This window comes from Phyllopteryx taeniolatus, chromosome 3 (genome assembly GCF_024500385.1).
Source record: "Phyllopteryx taeniolatus isolate TA_2022b chromosome 3, UOR_Ptae_1.2, whole genome shotgun sequence".
In the NCBI taxonomy this organism is placed as follows: Eukaryota; Metazoa; Chordata; class Actinopteri; order Syngnathiformes; family Syngnathidae; genus Phyllopteryx; species Phyllopteryx taeniolatus.
Genome location: NC_084504.1, coordinates 8,822,970 through 8,836,743, shown reverse-complemented (window position 1 = coordinate 8,836,743; position 13,774 = coordinate 8,822,970). Strand labels below are relative to the sequence as shown.

Sequence of the window (13,774 nt, the reverse complement as noted above, 5' to 3'; positions counted from 1 at the left end):
AATAACTTAGGAAACCTTATGGGAAATCAAGTGTGTGAGCCCTTTCTGTGTTCCCTTTTAAATAACTATTATTATAGTAATTGTTACTATTATGATGATTATTATCGTAGTGAACACACAAAACACACACATACTCTGTGGGATGGAAGAAAATGGTTTCAGTGGAGCCTTTTTGTCTGATGAAATTTGGACCAATCTTGTTTTTTTTCCACCATCTTATTCTCTTCTTCTTTCTCTCCAGCTTTTCATTGTAAGTCGATAGTCCAATTCAGTCCACAGACTGATACGTGTCAATCAAAAGGTCAGCTGTCGTTGAAATAGTCTATTTCCGTATGAAAAAGATTGTGCTATATGGTGTTTTTTTTTGCAGGTTCTCTCTGTCAAACCAGTTACTGATGGTACAAACTAGGATTTTCCACCATTTTTTCCCCCTGCATAATTGGCCATTTTGTTGTGTCTCTGATTGAAACTGGCTAGTGATTGTTTAAGACAGCATGTTCCATCTTTTCACTGTTCTGTACAAACAGCCATTTTGTGGGATCTCGTTATAAAACTGGCAATTGAATATACAAGCTCACAACCTTTTTTCAGTGTAAAATCTTGCAGGGATCTCTGTGTGAAACAGCCAAATGAATGTGTAAAGTGGTTTTGACACTGTTACAGTAGATACAAACAGTAATTTTGCTTGGTCTCTGTGTTAAAGCAGCTACTGATTTCTTGATTTTTTTCTCCACTGTTCTCTACATTTTGTCAATGCCTCTGTGTGAAAAATACCATTGACTATGAACTGGCATTTGATTTGCACAGCCTCTGTGTGAAACATTTTAGTTTTTCACTGTTTTGTATTTTGGGATATTTTACAGGGTCCCTGCAAGAAACAAGCCTTTCCTTTCATTAACTCACATATTTTGCTGGGTCACTGTGTGAAAAGGGCTACTGATTAATGGAATATATTTCATTTGGTAAATGTTGATCATTTAAGTTGACCCTTTTCACTGTTTTGTATAAAAAGACCTTTTATTGGCATCTCTGCGTGAAAGATGTCTTACTCATATTGTAATTTTGTGTTTTTTTTTAATATGAAACAGGTTGATTAATTGAAATTTTGTGTTTTATGTGGGAATTGTTGATCATTTAAGGTGACCTTTTTCACGGTTGCATATACAACGAGCATTTTGTAGCATCTTTGTGTGGAAGATGCCTGATGTATAAAAGGGTCAACACATTCTATGAAACTTTTGTAGGGTCTCTGTATAAAACAGGCAACCGAATGTAAACATTGTAAATTTTGTTCACTTTTTGTTCCAGTGTTTCATATATAAAAATGCATTTTGCTGTGTCGCTGCGAGAAAACAACCTTAACCAACCCTTGGCAATTTCCTGTCTAGCTGGGTACTGGGTGAAAGGCTCAAATAGAGATATTGCAGTTACGACAGTTTTTGTGGTCTCATTCTGTGAAACAAGCTACTGATCATATAATATACAATACATACACATAAAATACAAATATCTAAGAATATGTATTTTATTGTCACCAACAACTATTTTGCGGCATCTCGGGGTTAAAGAGTCCTGACTCGTGACCTCTTGTTTTGATCATGTTTATTTACTTACAACATTTGATTACATTGCACTCTAACTCACATTTACAAATAATAAATATTGCCGTCCTAACGATGTGGTCGTTGTCTCTGTTTATTGTTATTGTTCTCTGCGTCATCACCTGAGCTTTTAACACAAAACCACAAAGGTGAGGCCCCCCTCATGTGCTACCCCCCAACCCCACCTAGGTGCTTAATTTAAATAAATAATCATAATTCATCTCTAAAATAAAAGTCCAACACATTTGCAAAGAACACAGGGAAAAACTGACTATATTTCAAAATAAAACTAAAAAGAATTCAAATCTACTTTAGATAAGTGGTCCATTGTCTCGCTATAGCTTCACCTACAGGAAGCAGAAAAGTCTTTTCACGTAAAGAGAGGAGGGAGGAGGAGTCGATAGGGAGCAGATTGCGCTGTCAATGGCTGGAAGTTCTTTCATTTGAAACAACAAGAAATGATCTCCCTTCCTGTTGCTAATTGTGCAAGTTTGAGTCCAGGCGCATTCCCCCCCCAACTTCTGATGCCAAAGTCTCATTTTGCAGCCAGGAAATGTATCCATTGATAAATTTTGTAGCCAAGAAATAACACGCACGCACACACACGCCCCCACACAAGCAGAATAGGTTTCCTGGTAATGGTGTCAAAAGTGCCAACTTGATGGTTGCTTTGTACACTAGTCCCGGCCTACAAAGTAAAAGCTCAAAATGACTTTGTCTTATTGTGACTTCCTGTCGCTACTTGTGCAAGTTTGAGTGCCTCTTATATCGCAGTCGCCCACTTTTGGCGCTAAAGTATTTTATTTTGTAGTTAGGAAAGGGCTCCATTGTGCAATTTTGTATAGAGGAAATGGCAAAATAAAACATTTTTTGAGAATATTAAAAATAGATCATAAACCTAAATGGATCATTGCAATGAAAATATATAAAATAAAAAAATAACACTTGTTTTTATGCGAATGGTAACTTATTGTGAAAAGCACAATGGTTTCCTAGTAATGACAACAAAAGCGTCAACTTCATGGTCGCTTTGTACACTCTTCCCGGCACACCCTCCAAATTAAAAGCCTCTAATGTTTTTTTTTTAACGCTCTCATTTTGAATTGTTGTCTTTTATTGCGTTAACTTTATTTGCACTTCCTGTGTGTGTTGCACAACATTCTTGGCCAATCCTTGCCATCCTTCCCTTCACGTCCGTCCTTCCCGTGCTCCCTTGTATCCAAAAGGCCTCACAGGTGAATTGTCATCATGGATTCACCCAGATCCATATGCCCGGTTCCTACTGGGCGCCAGCCCCCTTGAGACCAACCTCCCAACCCCCCTGCTGTTCCATCACATAAAATGTGACAGAATCTCCTGGGTGCCACGCGACTGGTCTCCCTGTTTGCCACTCAGTCCCTCGACAAATTGTATTTTAGCCTTTCCATGTAGCTGCTGATTTCCGACTGGGCCATGTCCACATCGTGGCAGACTCTCCTGGGCGGCCCCCCTCTGTCCCCCGTCCACCACACCGCCCCACCCGCCACATAGTCACAAACTGTCTTGTAGCCTCTCCATGTAGCTCCTCATTTCTGACTGGCTCATGTCCACATCGTGGCAGACCCACTTGATGTCGTCCTCACCGCCCTTCCCGAGCAGGACCGAGGGGTTGGCGTATGGGCTGCTGCCCCGAGCTCCGCCCTGATGGTGGTCGTTGGGCAGCACAGTGGCAAATGACGTGAATTTGACCCGTTTGCGTTTGGCGGACGCCCTGGGGGAGTTGTTGAGATGCTCGGTGTCGTGTCGGGCAGCGGTGATGGTGGAAAGGCACTGGTGGGAGTCCGGGAGGGACCGGGGTAAGGTCTGGCTGTGGGAGACACCGCGGTGCCCCCCGCCGCCCCTGTTGGCAGCCACGGCCAAGGCGGTACCCGCCCCGTTCAGGAGGTACTTGTTCTCCTCGTAGGTGTCCTCGCCACGGTCAATGATGGTGGTGCACTCGTCGGGCAGCGCCCCCGGACACGGGTCCGGATGGTCCGGGTGGTCTGCTAGGAGGTCGGCGTCATTGCCCAGCCACACCCAGTCGTGGGCGTGGTTCATGTTTCCACCTGTCTCCAGGACGGGCACCTGCTTGTGGCGATATCTGAGGGTTACATACCAGAATTGCACATTTAAAAAAACAACTATGGGCCATTTATACATCAACAAAATGTATTTTATTATCTTTGGTACCTTCAACGGGCAAGCTGTTGTTTTTAAGGCAAGACAAATTTAAGACGCATTTCATCCACAAGGTACAGTAACTCAAAGTGCTTTACATGATAAAAAGGATTTAAAGACAAAGTACAAAAAAATAAAAGACAGCTTACTAAAATTAATAAAGAAATGTATAGTGCAAAAATAGTTTTTTAAAAAGATGAAAATGCTCTAAAATGCTCTGTCATAAGCATAAGAAAAAAAAAAGTTTTTACCTGGACTCAAAACATTCATTCTTGGGGCTGACGTCACTTCTGTTGCCAACTTATTCCATTGCTGTGCAGCGTAATAGCTAAATGCTGCTTCACCATGTTTGCTTTGGACTCTGTGCTCCACTATTTGACCTGAGTCTGTAGATCTCAGAGCCATACTGGGTTTAAATTCCATTAGCACTTCTTTAATGTATTCATGACCTAAACCATTTAACGATTTACAGCCCATCAGCAGAAATTGAATGTCTATTGTATAGCTGACTGAGAACCAGTGTAGAGACTTTAGAATTGGAGTAATATGCTTTGATCTCTTTGTTCTGGTCAGAACCTGAGCTGCAGCGTTCTGAATGAGCTGTAGATGTTTAATGCTCTTTTGGAGTAGTATAATCAGAAGACCATTGCAATAGTCAAGTTTACTGGAGATAAAAGCACAGATGAGCTTCTGCCGGTTATGTCGTCCTTGGTACCTAAAAAAATTAGATACGTTTACATTTAACTGTGACTTATGGTGTCTTTGGCATCTTCAACAGCAAGCCTTTGGTACTTTCACAGCTTGTTGTGTAATTTTTGGTACCTTTAACTGTAAATTATGTCGTCTTTGGTACCCTAACACTGAGTTGTGTCATCTTTGGTACCATATTCCTGCGAATGATGCTGTATTTGGTACCTTTAACAGAAAGTTGAGGTGTCTTTGGTACCTTAACAGTGAGTTGTTTTGTTTTTTGTAATTTTAATTGCAAATTCTATTGTCTTTGGTGGCTTCACACTGAATTGTGTCATCTTTGGTACCTTGTAACTGCAATTTATGTTGTCTGTGGTACCTTAAATACAAATTTGCATTGTCTTTGGTACTTTAACAGCTTGTTGCCTCGTCTTTGGTGCCTTTAACCACAACTTAACTCTCTAGTACCTTAACACTGCGTTGTGTCATCTTTGGTACCTTGTTACTGCGAATTCTCCCATCTTTGGTACATGTAACAGCAAGTTGTGGTTTCTTTGGTACCTTACCAGCAAGTCATAGTGTCTTTAATACCTTAATAGTGAATTGTTTTTTTCTTTGGTAACTTTAACTCCAAATGCTGTTCTCTTTAACAGTGAATGTTTTGGTATCTTAACAGCTAATTGTGTAGTCTTTGGTGTAGTCTTTCACTGCAAATTCTGTCATGTTTGCTGTCTTTAAGGGAAAGTTGCGGTGTCTTTAATACCTTAATGGTAAGTTGTTTGGTCTTTGGTAACTTTAATGGTAAATTCTGTCATCTTTGGTACCTAAACAGCGAGTCTTCTTTATCTTTAACAGTTAGTTGTGTCATCTTTGGTAACTTTAACTGCTAATTCTGTCATCTTTGGTTCCTTAACAGTGAGTTGTGTTATCTTTGGTACCTTTAACTGTGAATTTGGTCAATGATGGTAACTTTAATAGCATCGTGTACACTTTGATACTTCAACAGTGAATTGTTTTGTACAAATTAATGTTTAATCAAGTAGTCCAGAAACCTTTGTCCGTAGGGTCTTGTATGAAAATAAGTTACCTGAAGGCAAAGCTGACACAGTTGATGAGGAAGACGAGTATGGCCAGACAGAAGACCCCCAGGAGGGCGTACATGCCGATCTCCAGGTCTGAGAGTCCTCTGGTGGTCTGGGTCAGCTCGCTGTCCAAGGGTCCGGGCACCTCCACTTGTGCCGGGTAACCGGCGTAGTCACCCGTTTGGCTCGTACCCTTGCCGCCAACCCCGCTGCCACTGCCTGCTTTCCCGCTCGACGCCCGATGGGTCACGGTACTCTTGGTCGTTAAGCTGACCTGATGATTGGATGGATAATCGGACACTCAGCATTGATTATTGTTGTTCGCTTTTACTACACTTCCAGCTATCCATCGAATAATTTTCTACAATGCTTATCCCCCCTCGGGTCACGGGCATGCTGGAGCCTATCCTGGCTAACTGCGAGCGAGAGGCGGTGCACACGTGAACTAGTTGCTAGTTTACTTTTTAAGGCCTATATAGCCTACTTAATCCATCCATTTTCTGAGCCGCTTCTCCTCACTAGGGTCGCGGGCGTGCTGGAGCCTATCCCAGCTGTCATCGGGCAGGAGGCAGGGTACACTCTGAACTGGTTGCCAGCCAATCGCAGGGCACATAGAAACAAACAATCATTCACACTCACAATCATGCCTACGGGCAATTTAGAGTCTCCAATTAATGCATGTTTTTGGGATGTGGGAGGAAACCGGAGTGCCCGGAGAAAACCCACGCAGGCACGGGGAGAACATGCAAACTCCACACAGGCGGGGCCGGGGATTGAACCCGGGTCCTCAGAACTGTGAGGCTGACGCTCTAACCAGTCGGCCACCGTGCCGCAGCCTACTTAATGTAACAGTAAAAACAGATTTTTGTTGCTGTTGTCCCACCTTCCTCATAGCGCCTTCCTCAAGGTCCTCGGCCACCACCACACTTCTGGACTTCCACTCTGCTTCCTCTCCAGCTCTCAGCTGCTCAGTGCCGTTGTCCGGCCTGTCTCCTTTTTCAGGAACTCCGCCTCCGTCTCCTCCTCTCCCATCGCCAAACTTGACCGCCACTTTGCCGACGCCCGACGCTAACACACTCTTCCTCTTGGACTTCTGGCATGTCTCCGATATCACCATCTCCACACGCACCAGTGCCCCCTGGCCTTCGCCCTCCGCCACCACCACAGGCCAGTGTTGCTCCTGGTGGAGCAAGGCCACATATAAGAGGGCCAACAGGAAGAAGTGAATTAACTAATTAACTAACTAACTGGCTGGCTGAGTAACAAACTTACTGACTTATTGAATAACACTCACAAACTTACTAACTCACTGGTTGGCTGGTTGAGTGACAAACTTACTAAATGACTGATTAACTGACTGGCGTACTAACTGACTGACCCACTAATTAGCTAACTAAGTGACTAACCTACTGACTGATTAATTAACTAACAGGCTGACTGACTAACTGACAAACTGTCTGAATGAATGGCTAAATAACTAATTGACTAACTAACTAACTCGGCTATCACGATGGGCTCGTGTTGCTCCTGATGAAACAATTTGACCAACAAGATTGTTGGTCCGAATAGAGGCGCCCACCTCATTGGTTATGGAGATGACAGCGTCATCCAATGACACGGCAGACAGCAGGAAGTCTTTGGGGTCATAGATGTCCAGTGGCGTAATGCAGCCATCACTGTAGTGGATCCAGGCACTGATGGCTGCTTCCTGAAGATGGAATCACAACCACTTTAAACACATTCACCTTTTAACCACCGCGCCACCTGCTGGCCATGCCAGTTCACCGCCCCACTTTAACCCAAAGAAAGGAGACCGTAACAGTTCAAAGTGTACCACCATGGCGCCAGTCTGTACAGATGTTGGTCATGTATTTTCACCGTCTGACTAACTACTGGTTGAATTACTAACTTACTAAATGCCCAACTGACTATCTAATGAAGTGGCCCACTGAGTAACCTTTTTCGATTTACCAACTGACTAACTGGCTGGCTGGTAGTGTGATTCGTTCATTCATTCATCCTCAGGCGAGAGGCGGGGTACACCCTGAACTGGTCGCCAGCCAATCGCAGGGCACATATAAACAAACAACCATTCACACTCACATTCACACCAACGGGCAATTTAGAGTCTTCAATTAACCTACCATGCATGTTTTTGAGATGTGGGAGGAAACCGGAGTACCCGGAGAAAACCCACACGGGCACGGGGAGAACATGCAAACTCCACACAGGCGGGACCGGGATTTGAACCCCAGTCCTCAGAACTGTGAGGCAGATGTGCTAACCAGTTGTCCACCGTGCCACCGGTAGTGTGATTAACCTACTTTTTTTTTTTGTCCTGTTCGGCTGTTAAGTCAAGCAGAATGGAAAATCTGTATCCCATTCATGCCAGAAGAGTTTTACTGTGTCACAGGAATTTTTAAGCTTCCGCTGTGGTATTATAATTGAGGTTTATTGAGAATCAGACTTGATCAGTCGAACAGAACAAGGGAGAGGAGAAACAAAGACAAAAGGCAAAGTGCTAAATGTAAACAGGATGAGAGAAGTAAATCATTACATTATCTACAACAATGCGTGTTAAATATGAGTGTTGCATGGGCTGTAGTGCTACAACCTGTGAGGGAAGGACAGGACAAGATAGAACAGGACAATGACAGGAGAAGAAGCATGCAGGACAAGGGTCGTGAACTTGACTGTACAACTGAAGTGTGGTGGCATTAATTATGTGAATTATAAAAGTTTACAGGACGAGAGTATAAGTGAGGGGATACACACGCGATTTGCATATTCATGAATTATTTGTCGCAGTAAGTGCGTGACCCCACACCCATTGGAAGAGTCCTAGGGGTGTGTGCCTGCGGATACATGCAAGTGAATTGATACTGTTTTACATGCACAAAGACACAAAGTGCCCTGTAATTGCTGTGGCCGCACCGCGGCGGCTGAGGACCCCACTCAATCAATCGAGGGGCGGGATCAGGTCCAGGGGTCCACCTGAGAGCAGCCTGGCGGACGGGACACGTCCCCTCACCGAGGAACCCAGGGCGGTGAATTAATCTACTAATTACTTAACATAGTGACTGGCCAAGCCACAAAATAAACACCTGCCTGGCGTGTTTAGCGGCTGGTTGACTGACTGACTGACTGAATGACTGACTGACTAAGTAACTAACTAACATACTAGCTGAGAGACTGATGTATAAATTGACTGTCTGTTCACTGTTAACTATCCGACTGACAGCAGACAAACAGAAAACTGACCGTTTGACTAACAAAGTAACTAACTGCAAAACGGATAACTGACTGACTGACTAAGCAACGGACAACTGACTAACCAACTGACAGAATGACTAACGAAGTGACTGACTAACCAACTGACTTACAAACGGAATAAAAGCTTGATTAACTGACTGACCGACTTACTTGCTAATTAACTGACCAACCAACCAGTCAACTGACTGATTGACAGACAAATTGACAAAGTAACCAAACAACCTACTGACTAATTAACTAACTAATTTACCAACCATGAATAATAATAATGTCAACTTGTTTCATTATCTTTGTTTTGTTATTGTATGAGCTGCTTGCTGTCTCTAATTACGGTAAGCACGTGTAGCCTCAAATCAAAGCACAGGTGGGAACAAGATATGAGCGCAAACTTGGAAGGGCATAATCTCACACAGACACACACACGCACACACACACGTGCATGCACACATACAGAATATACTGTATAAATATATACATACACACACATAGTTAGTGGCTGCAAGTTAGGCATGTGGCTAATTAGAAAGTGATTATCATGTAAGGCTGATAGATAAGGAGCGTGAGATGTTCACAGTGCAGAATTACTCTTTGGATTCGCTGATTACAACCTCGGGGCTTCTCGTTCCACACCAACCTGCTATCTACTGTGTTTGTGTGTGTGTTTGTGTGTGTATGCGTGTATGCGTGCACGCGTGCATGTGTGTGCGTGCATGCGTGTGTGTCTGTTAAGTTTCACTGGGAAGATATGAAGAGCCCTGCAGGAGAGGTCAACTCTCCCATTTCGGGTTTCTCCCCCCGTATGAAATAAGGGAAATGCAAATCATCCAATCATAACAGCTGGTCATTCAAATATTAAACAAAGTTACATTGTTAAAAGCAATATATTACATATCTGCTGGCCACTGGAATTTTATTTTCACATAAATTAATTTGTGATTTTTATTGCATGAAAACAAATACCTTTTTCTCTTATGAATTACAAATTTTTTTTCACAAAAATATCTTTTTTTGGCACAAAAATATTACATTAAAAACATTATCCCTTTTTTTTTTTTTTGCTTTATAGTGTGAGGCACATCGGCAACACAGCTAACCTTCCTGTTTGGCTTTTATCGTTCAAGTACATATTCCTTTTAATGGCGATAAAGTTCTTTTTCCACTTTTATGACAGCTTATTTCTACTGACATTATTTTCTATGGGCTTCCACACATCGTGTAGTTTGTGTGATCCTACCTGTTTGGGGGCATGCATTAGGTCGCTGGCGGTGGCGGTCAGCTGTAGGGCTTGATAATTTCCACCAGCGGCCGCCATGCTGAGCGACAGCGAGGCGACCAACTGGACCCCCATGTCTGCGATGGTGACCTGCGGACAGGAGGACCGACTGCTCATTCAAACCGCCGACATGACGTAGGAAAACACTCTATTTTTATTTTTGTAGGGGCGAAGGTCACGTCGAAAACTCGTCTGACGCCATTTTGACATTTGTGTCCAGTTCACTTCAGGTCCGGATGACAGTTGAGGCTTTTCCACTGTCAACTAATTATAATGGCGGTAGAACGCGAGACAAGAGGTAGCTGAAAGGTGAGGCCGATGTCATACTATAGATTCACCGTACAAATAATAAGACACAATTCACTCCAATTACCTGTATATTACAGTATGATTCATTGCAGTGATTATGATACAATATGCAATACGATTCATCATGATTATGCTACGATTCACTCCATATATGATTTGATTATTGGAGGTTACAATATGTAATGGGATTCATCCCAATAATGATTTACAATGTGCATTATTACATTAGTTATTCCATGTGCAATATGATTCACCCCAATTACAATATGATTGAATCTAGTTATAATATGATTCACTGTAGTTACGATACTATACGCAATATGATTCAACCTCAATACGATACAATTAATTCCAATTAGAATATGACTCATGGTAGTAACGATACAATATGCAATAAAAGTCACACCACAGTTACGATTTACAATATGAATCATGGCAGTTATTTGATGCGCAATAAGATTTTAGTCTGATAATGATACGATTCACTCCAATTATGATGATATGATTTGTGTTTGTTACAATGCAATATACAATTGACATTGTGAATCATGGTAGCTATTCAATGTGCAACGCGATTTACCCTGATTAGAAGATCATTCACTGTAGTTACAATACAATACAATACCCCGATTTACTATATGAGATAAAAGTCACTCCAGTTACATTACGATTCACCATGATTACGATTTTCAATATGTTTCATAGTGGTTCTGATTCGATATGCAATATTATTAACCCCAATTCCAATATAATTCACTCCAGTTACAATATGGTTCATGGTAGTTATTATACACAATAAGATTAACGCTAATTATGATATGATTTAGTCCAATTACAATATGATTCATGGTATTTATGGTTGGATATACAAGATGAGATTTACTCCAATTAAAATGTGAATCATTGTCATTCTGATTTGATATGCATTACCATTAACACCAGTAATGATATGATTCACTCTGGTTACAGTATGATCCATGGTAATTACAATTTTCAATAAGATTAACCCTGATTATGATACTATTAACTCCAATTTCAATGTGATTCAGGGTAGATATGATACAACATGCAATACGATTCAACCCGATTACAACATAATTCATTCCAGTTACAATTAGATTCATGGTAGTAATGATTCTATATTCAATACGATTAATTGTAATTACAATAAAAATTCACTCCAATTCGATAAGATGAGAAATTCCTAATTACAAGATAATTCAGACAATTCACTCTAATTACAATATGATTCATGATAGTTATGGTTATGCTAAATAAAAATTTAAATCCAATTAAAATGTGGTACATTTAAATAACAAATTTGATGCAATACGTAGTTTAAGTGTGTTTAAAATGCATGTGTGTTTGGCGGACTATTGTTTTTTTTTTTAAATTACCATATTGACTCTATATTGCAGATTTTTACCTATCTCGGCTGGGTCGTGAACGTATCTCCTCGTAATTAATTGGGTTCACTGTACTTTTGTTACCTTGTCATCCAACACGGTCACGGTCTTCTCTGCTAGGATGGAGTCGGACAGAGGTGACAACACCTGGGGAACAAAACACAGGACAACCTTTTTTTGTAACAGAAGGGGAGCTTCTCTAATCAGGTAAATTCAATCCCAAACTCGAAAGTTGAAGAATAACAAATATGCTATCTTTATACATCGAGAGAAGAATAACAGAAGAGTGAACATGTGAATGGAAAGATTGTTGGAGCCTACATTGAAATGTCACACTATCAAATATCTACTGGGACAACCACAGAAATGCTGACTAAATTCCTGTGTACAGTAGAAAACAGAAGTTTACTTACACAATATAAAGATATTCTCTTTTTTTCTCTCACTGTCTGACATGAAAGCAGACTAACCATTTCCTTTTTTAGGTCAAGAAAGCCAAAATTACCAGAATAATAAGAGAAGCACGGCACGGTGGACAACTGGTTAGCACATTCGCCTGTTTGCATGTTCTCCCCGTCCGTGCCTGCGTGTATTTTCTCTGAGTACTCCGGTTTCCTCCCACATCCCAAAAACCTGGATGGTAGGTTAATTGAAAACTCTAAACTGTCGGTAGCTGTGAATGTGAGTGCGAATGGTTGTTTGTCTATATGTGCCCTGCGATTGATTCAGGGTGTACCCCGCCTCTTGCCCAGAGTCAGCTGGGATAGGCTATAGCATGCCCACGACCCTAGTGAGGATAAGCAGATAAGCAGAAAGTGGATGGATGGATGTTGAAAATAATAAAATCTTACCGGGGAGGCTGCATTGGATGAATCAAGTCACACGGAGCTAAGAGACTATTAATGTGTCCCACGCATTAGTTCTTGTTTCACTGTGGATAATGATACAGTCTTACTGGCTTCAACCAGCATCTTCACAAGGTCTTTTGCATTTGTTTTGGGGTTAATATGCAGATTTCGGACCAAAGCACATTCATCTCTGGGAAACAGAACCTGTTCTTTTTCCTGAGTGTATGATGGCTGGAGATTCCCACGGTGTTCATACTTGCGTATAATTATTTGAACCGATAGAAATTGCACCCAAGGATGAACCAGACTTATGCAAGCCCAAAATTGTCAACCTTATGTCTTGGCTTTACTTAAGAGTTTCCCATGATGTTACGTAAAGAAGCAGTGTGTTTCAGGTCTGCCTTCAAATGCATCCACAGTTGTCTCTGATTAACTCAATTGTTGTCAATAAACTACTCAGAAGCTTTCAAAGACATGACATCAGCATCTGGGTTTTCCTAAATTGTGTACATACATTGTAATCTAACTGTATGTAAACCTGTGGATTACTTTGGTTGTTCAAAACATCTGGTGAATTTTTCATGTCAATAGCACCTTTGGAAATCCACTACATTGTCAGAAAAATGGTGACGTGTTAAATACTTATTTCAGCCGCTGTATGTGTGTGTGTGTGTCTGTGTGTCAAATAAAACCAAATATAAAATATTTGATTAACTACACACATATCACTTAAAAGTCAAAGTCATTCCAAACAAATTTGATGTTTTAAATTTATATGTATTTGTAAAAATATTTATAAAATTGAATTGATACAATTTGTGTGTGTGTGTGCGTGTGTATGTGCACGAGCGCGCGTGTATGTGCACGCACTGTGTGGCACGTACTTGTATGGTGGTGATGCCCAGGTCTCGTCCAATAAGAACGCGTCTGTCTACCAGCCTGGCGATGCGTTCATCTTCCACCTGTATATAACAACGGCCGATTCATTAGGTACACTTAATACCTAATACCTAATAAAGTGGCTACCGAATAGTTCTACTATTAGCCGATAAATAAATAAAAATTCCGCAGTTTTAAGCTATAATATGAAAATTAA

General features: G+C 41.3%; 1 protein-coding gene across 1 annotated transcript in view; it reads right to left on the bottom strand.

The window, feature by feature from the left end:
• Positions 1 to 1,585: 1,585 nt before the first annotated feature.
• Positions 1,586 to 13,774, bottom strand: part of si:dkey-215k6.1 (transmembrane protein 132B) — a 229,339-nt gene continuing 217,150 nt past the window's right edge. The window contains exons 10-16 of the mRNA XM_061766865.1: positions 13,563 to 13,640; positions 11,915 to 11,977; positions 10,077 to 10,205; positions 7,149 to 7,277; positions 6,453 to 6,749; positions 5,575 to 5,843; positions 1,586 to 3,720 (exon numbers count right to left, since the gene is read on the bottom strand). Coding sequence (XP_061622849.1) covers positions 3,132 to 3,720; positions 5,575 to 5,843; positions 6,453 to 6,749; positions 7,149 to 7,277; positions 10,077 to 10,205; positions 11,915 to 11,977; positions 13,563 to 13,640 — 1,554 coding nt within the window. The 3' untranslated portion in view covers positions 1,586 to 3,131. The remainder of the gene's footprint in view (positions 3,721 to 5,574; positions 5,844 to 6,452; positions 6,750 to 7,148; positions 7,278 to 10,076; positions 10,206 to 11,914; positions 11,978 to 13,562; positions 13,641 to 13,774) is intronic.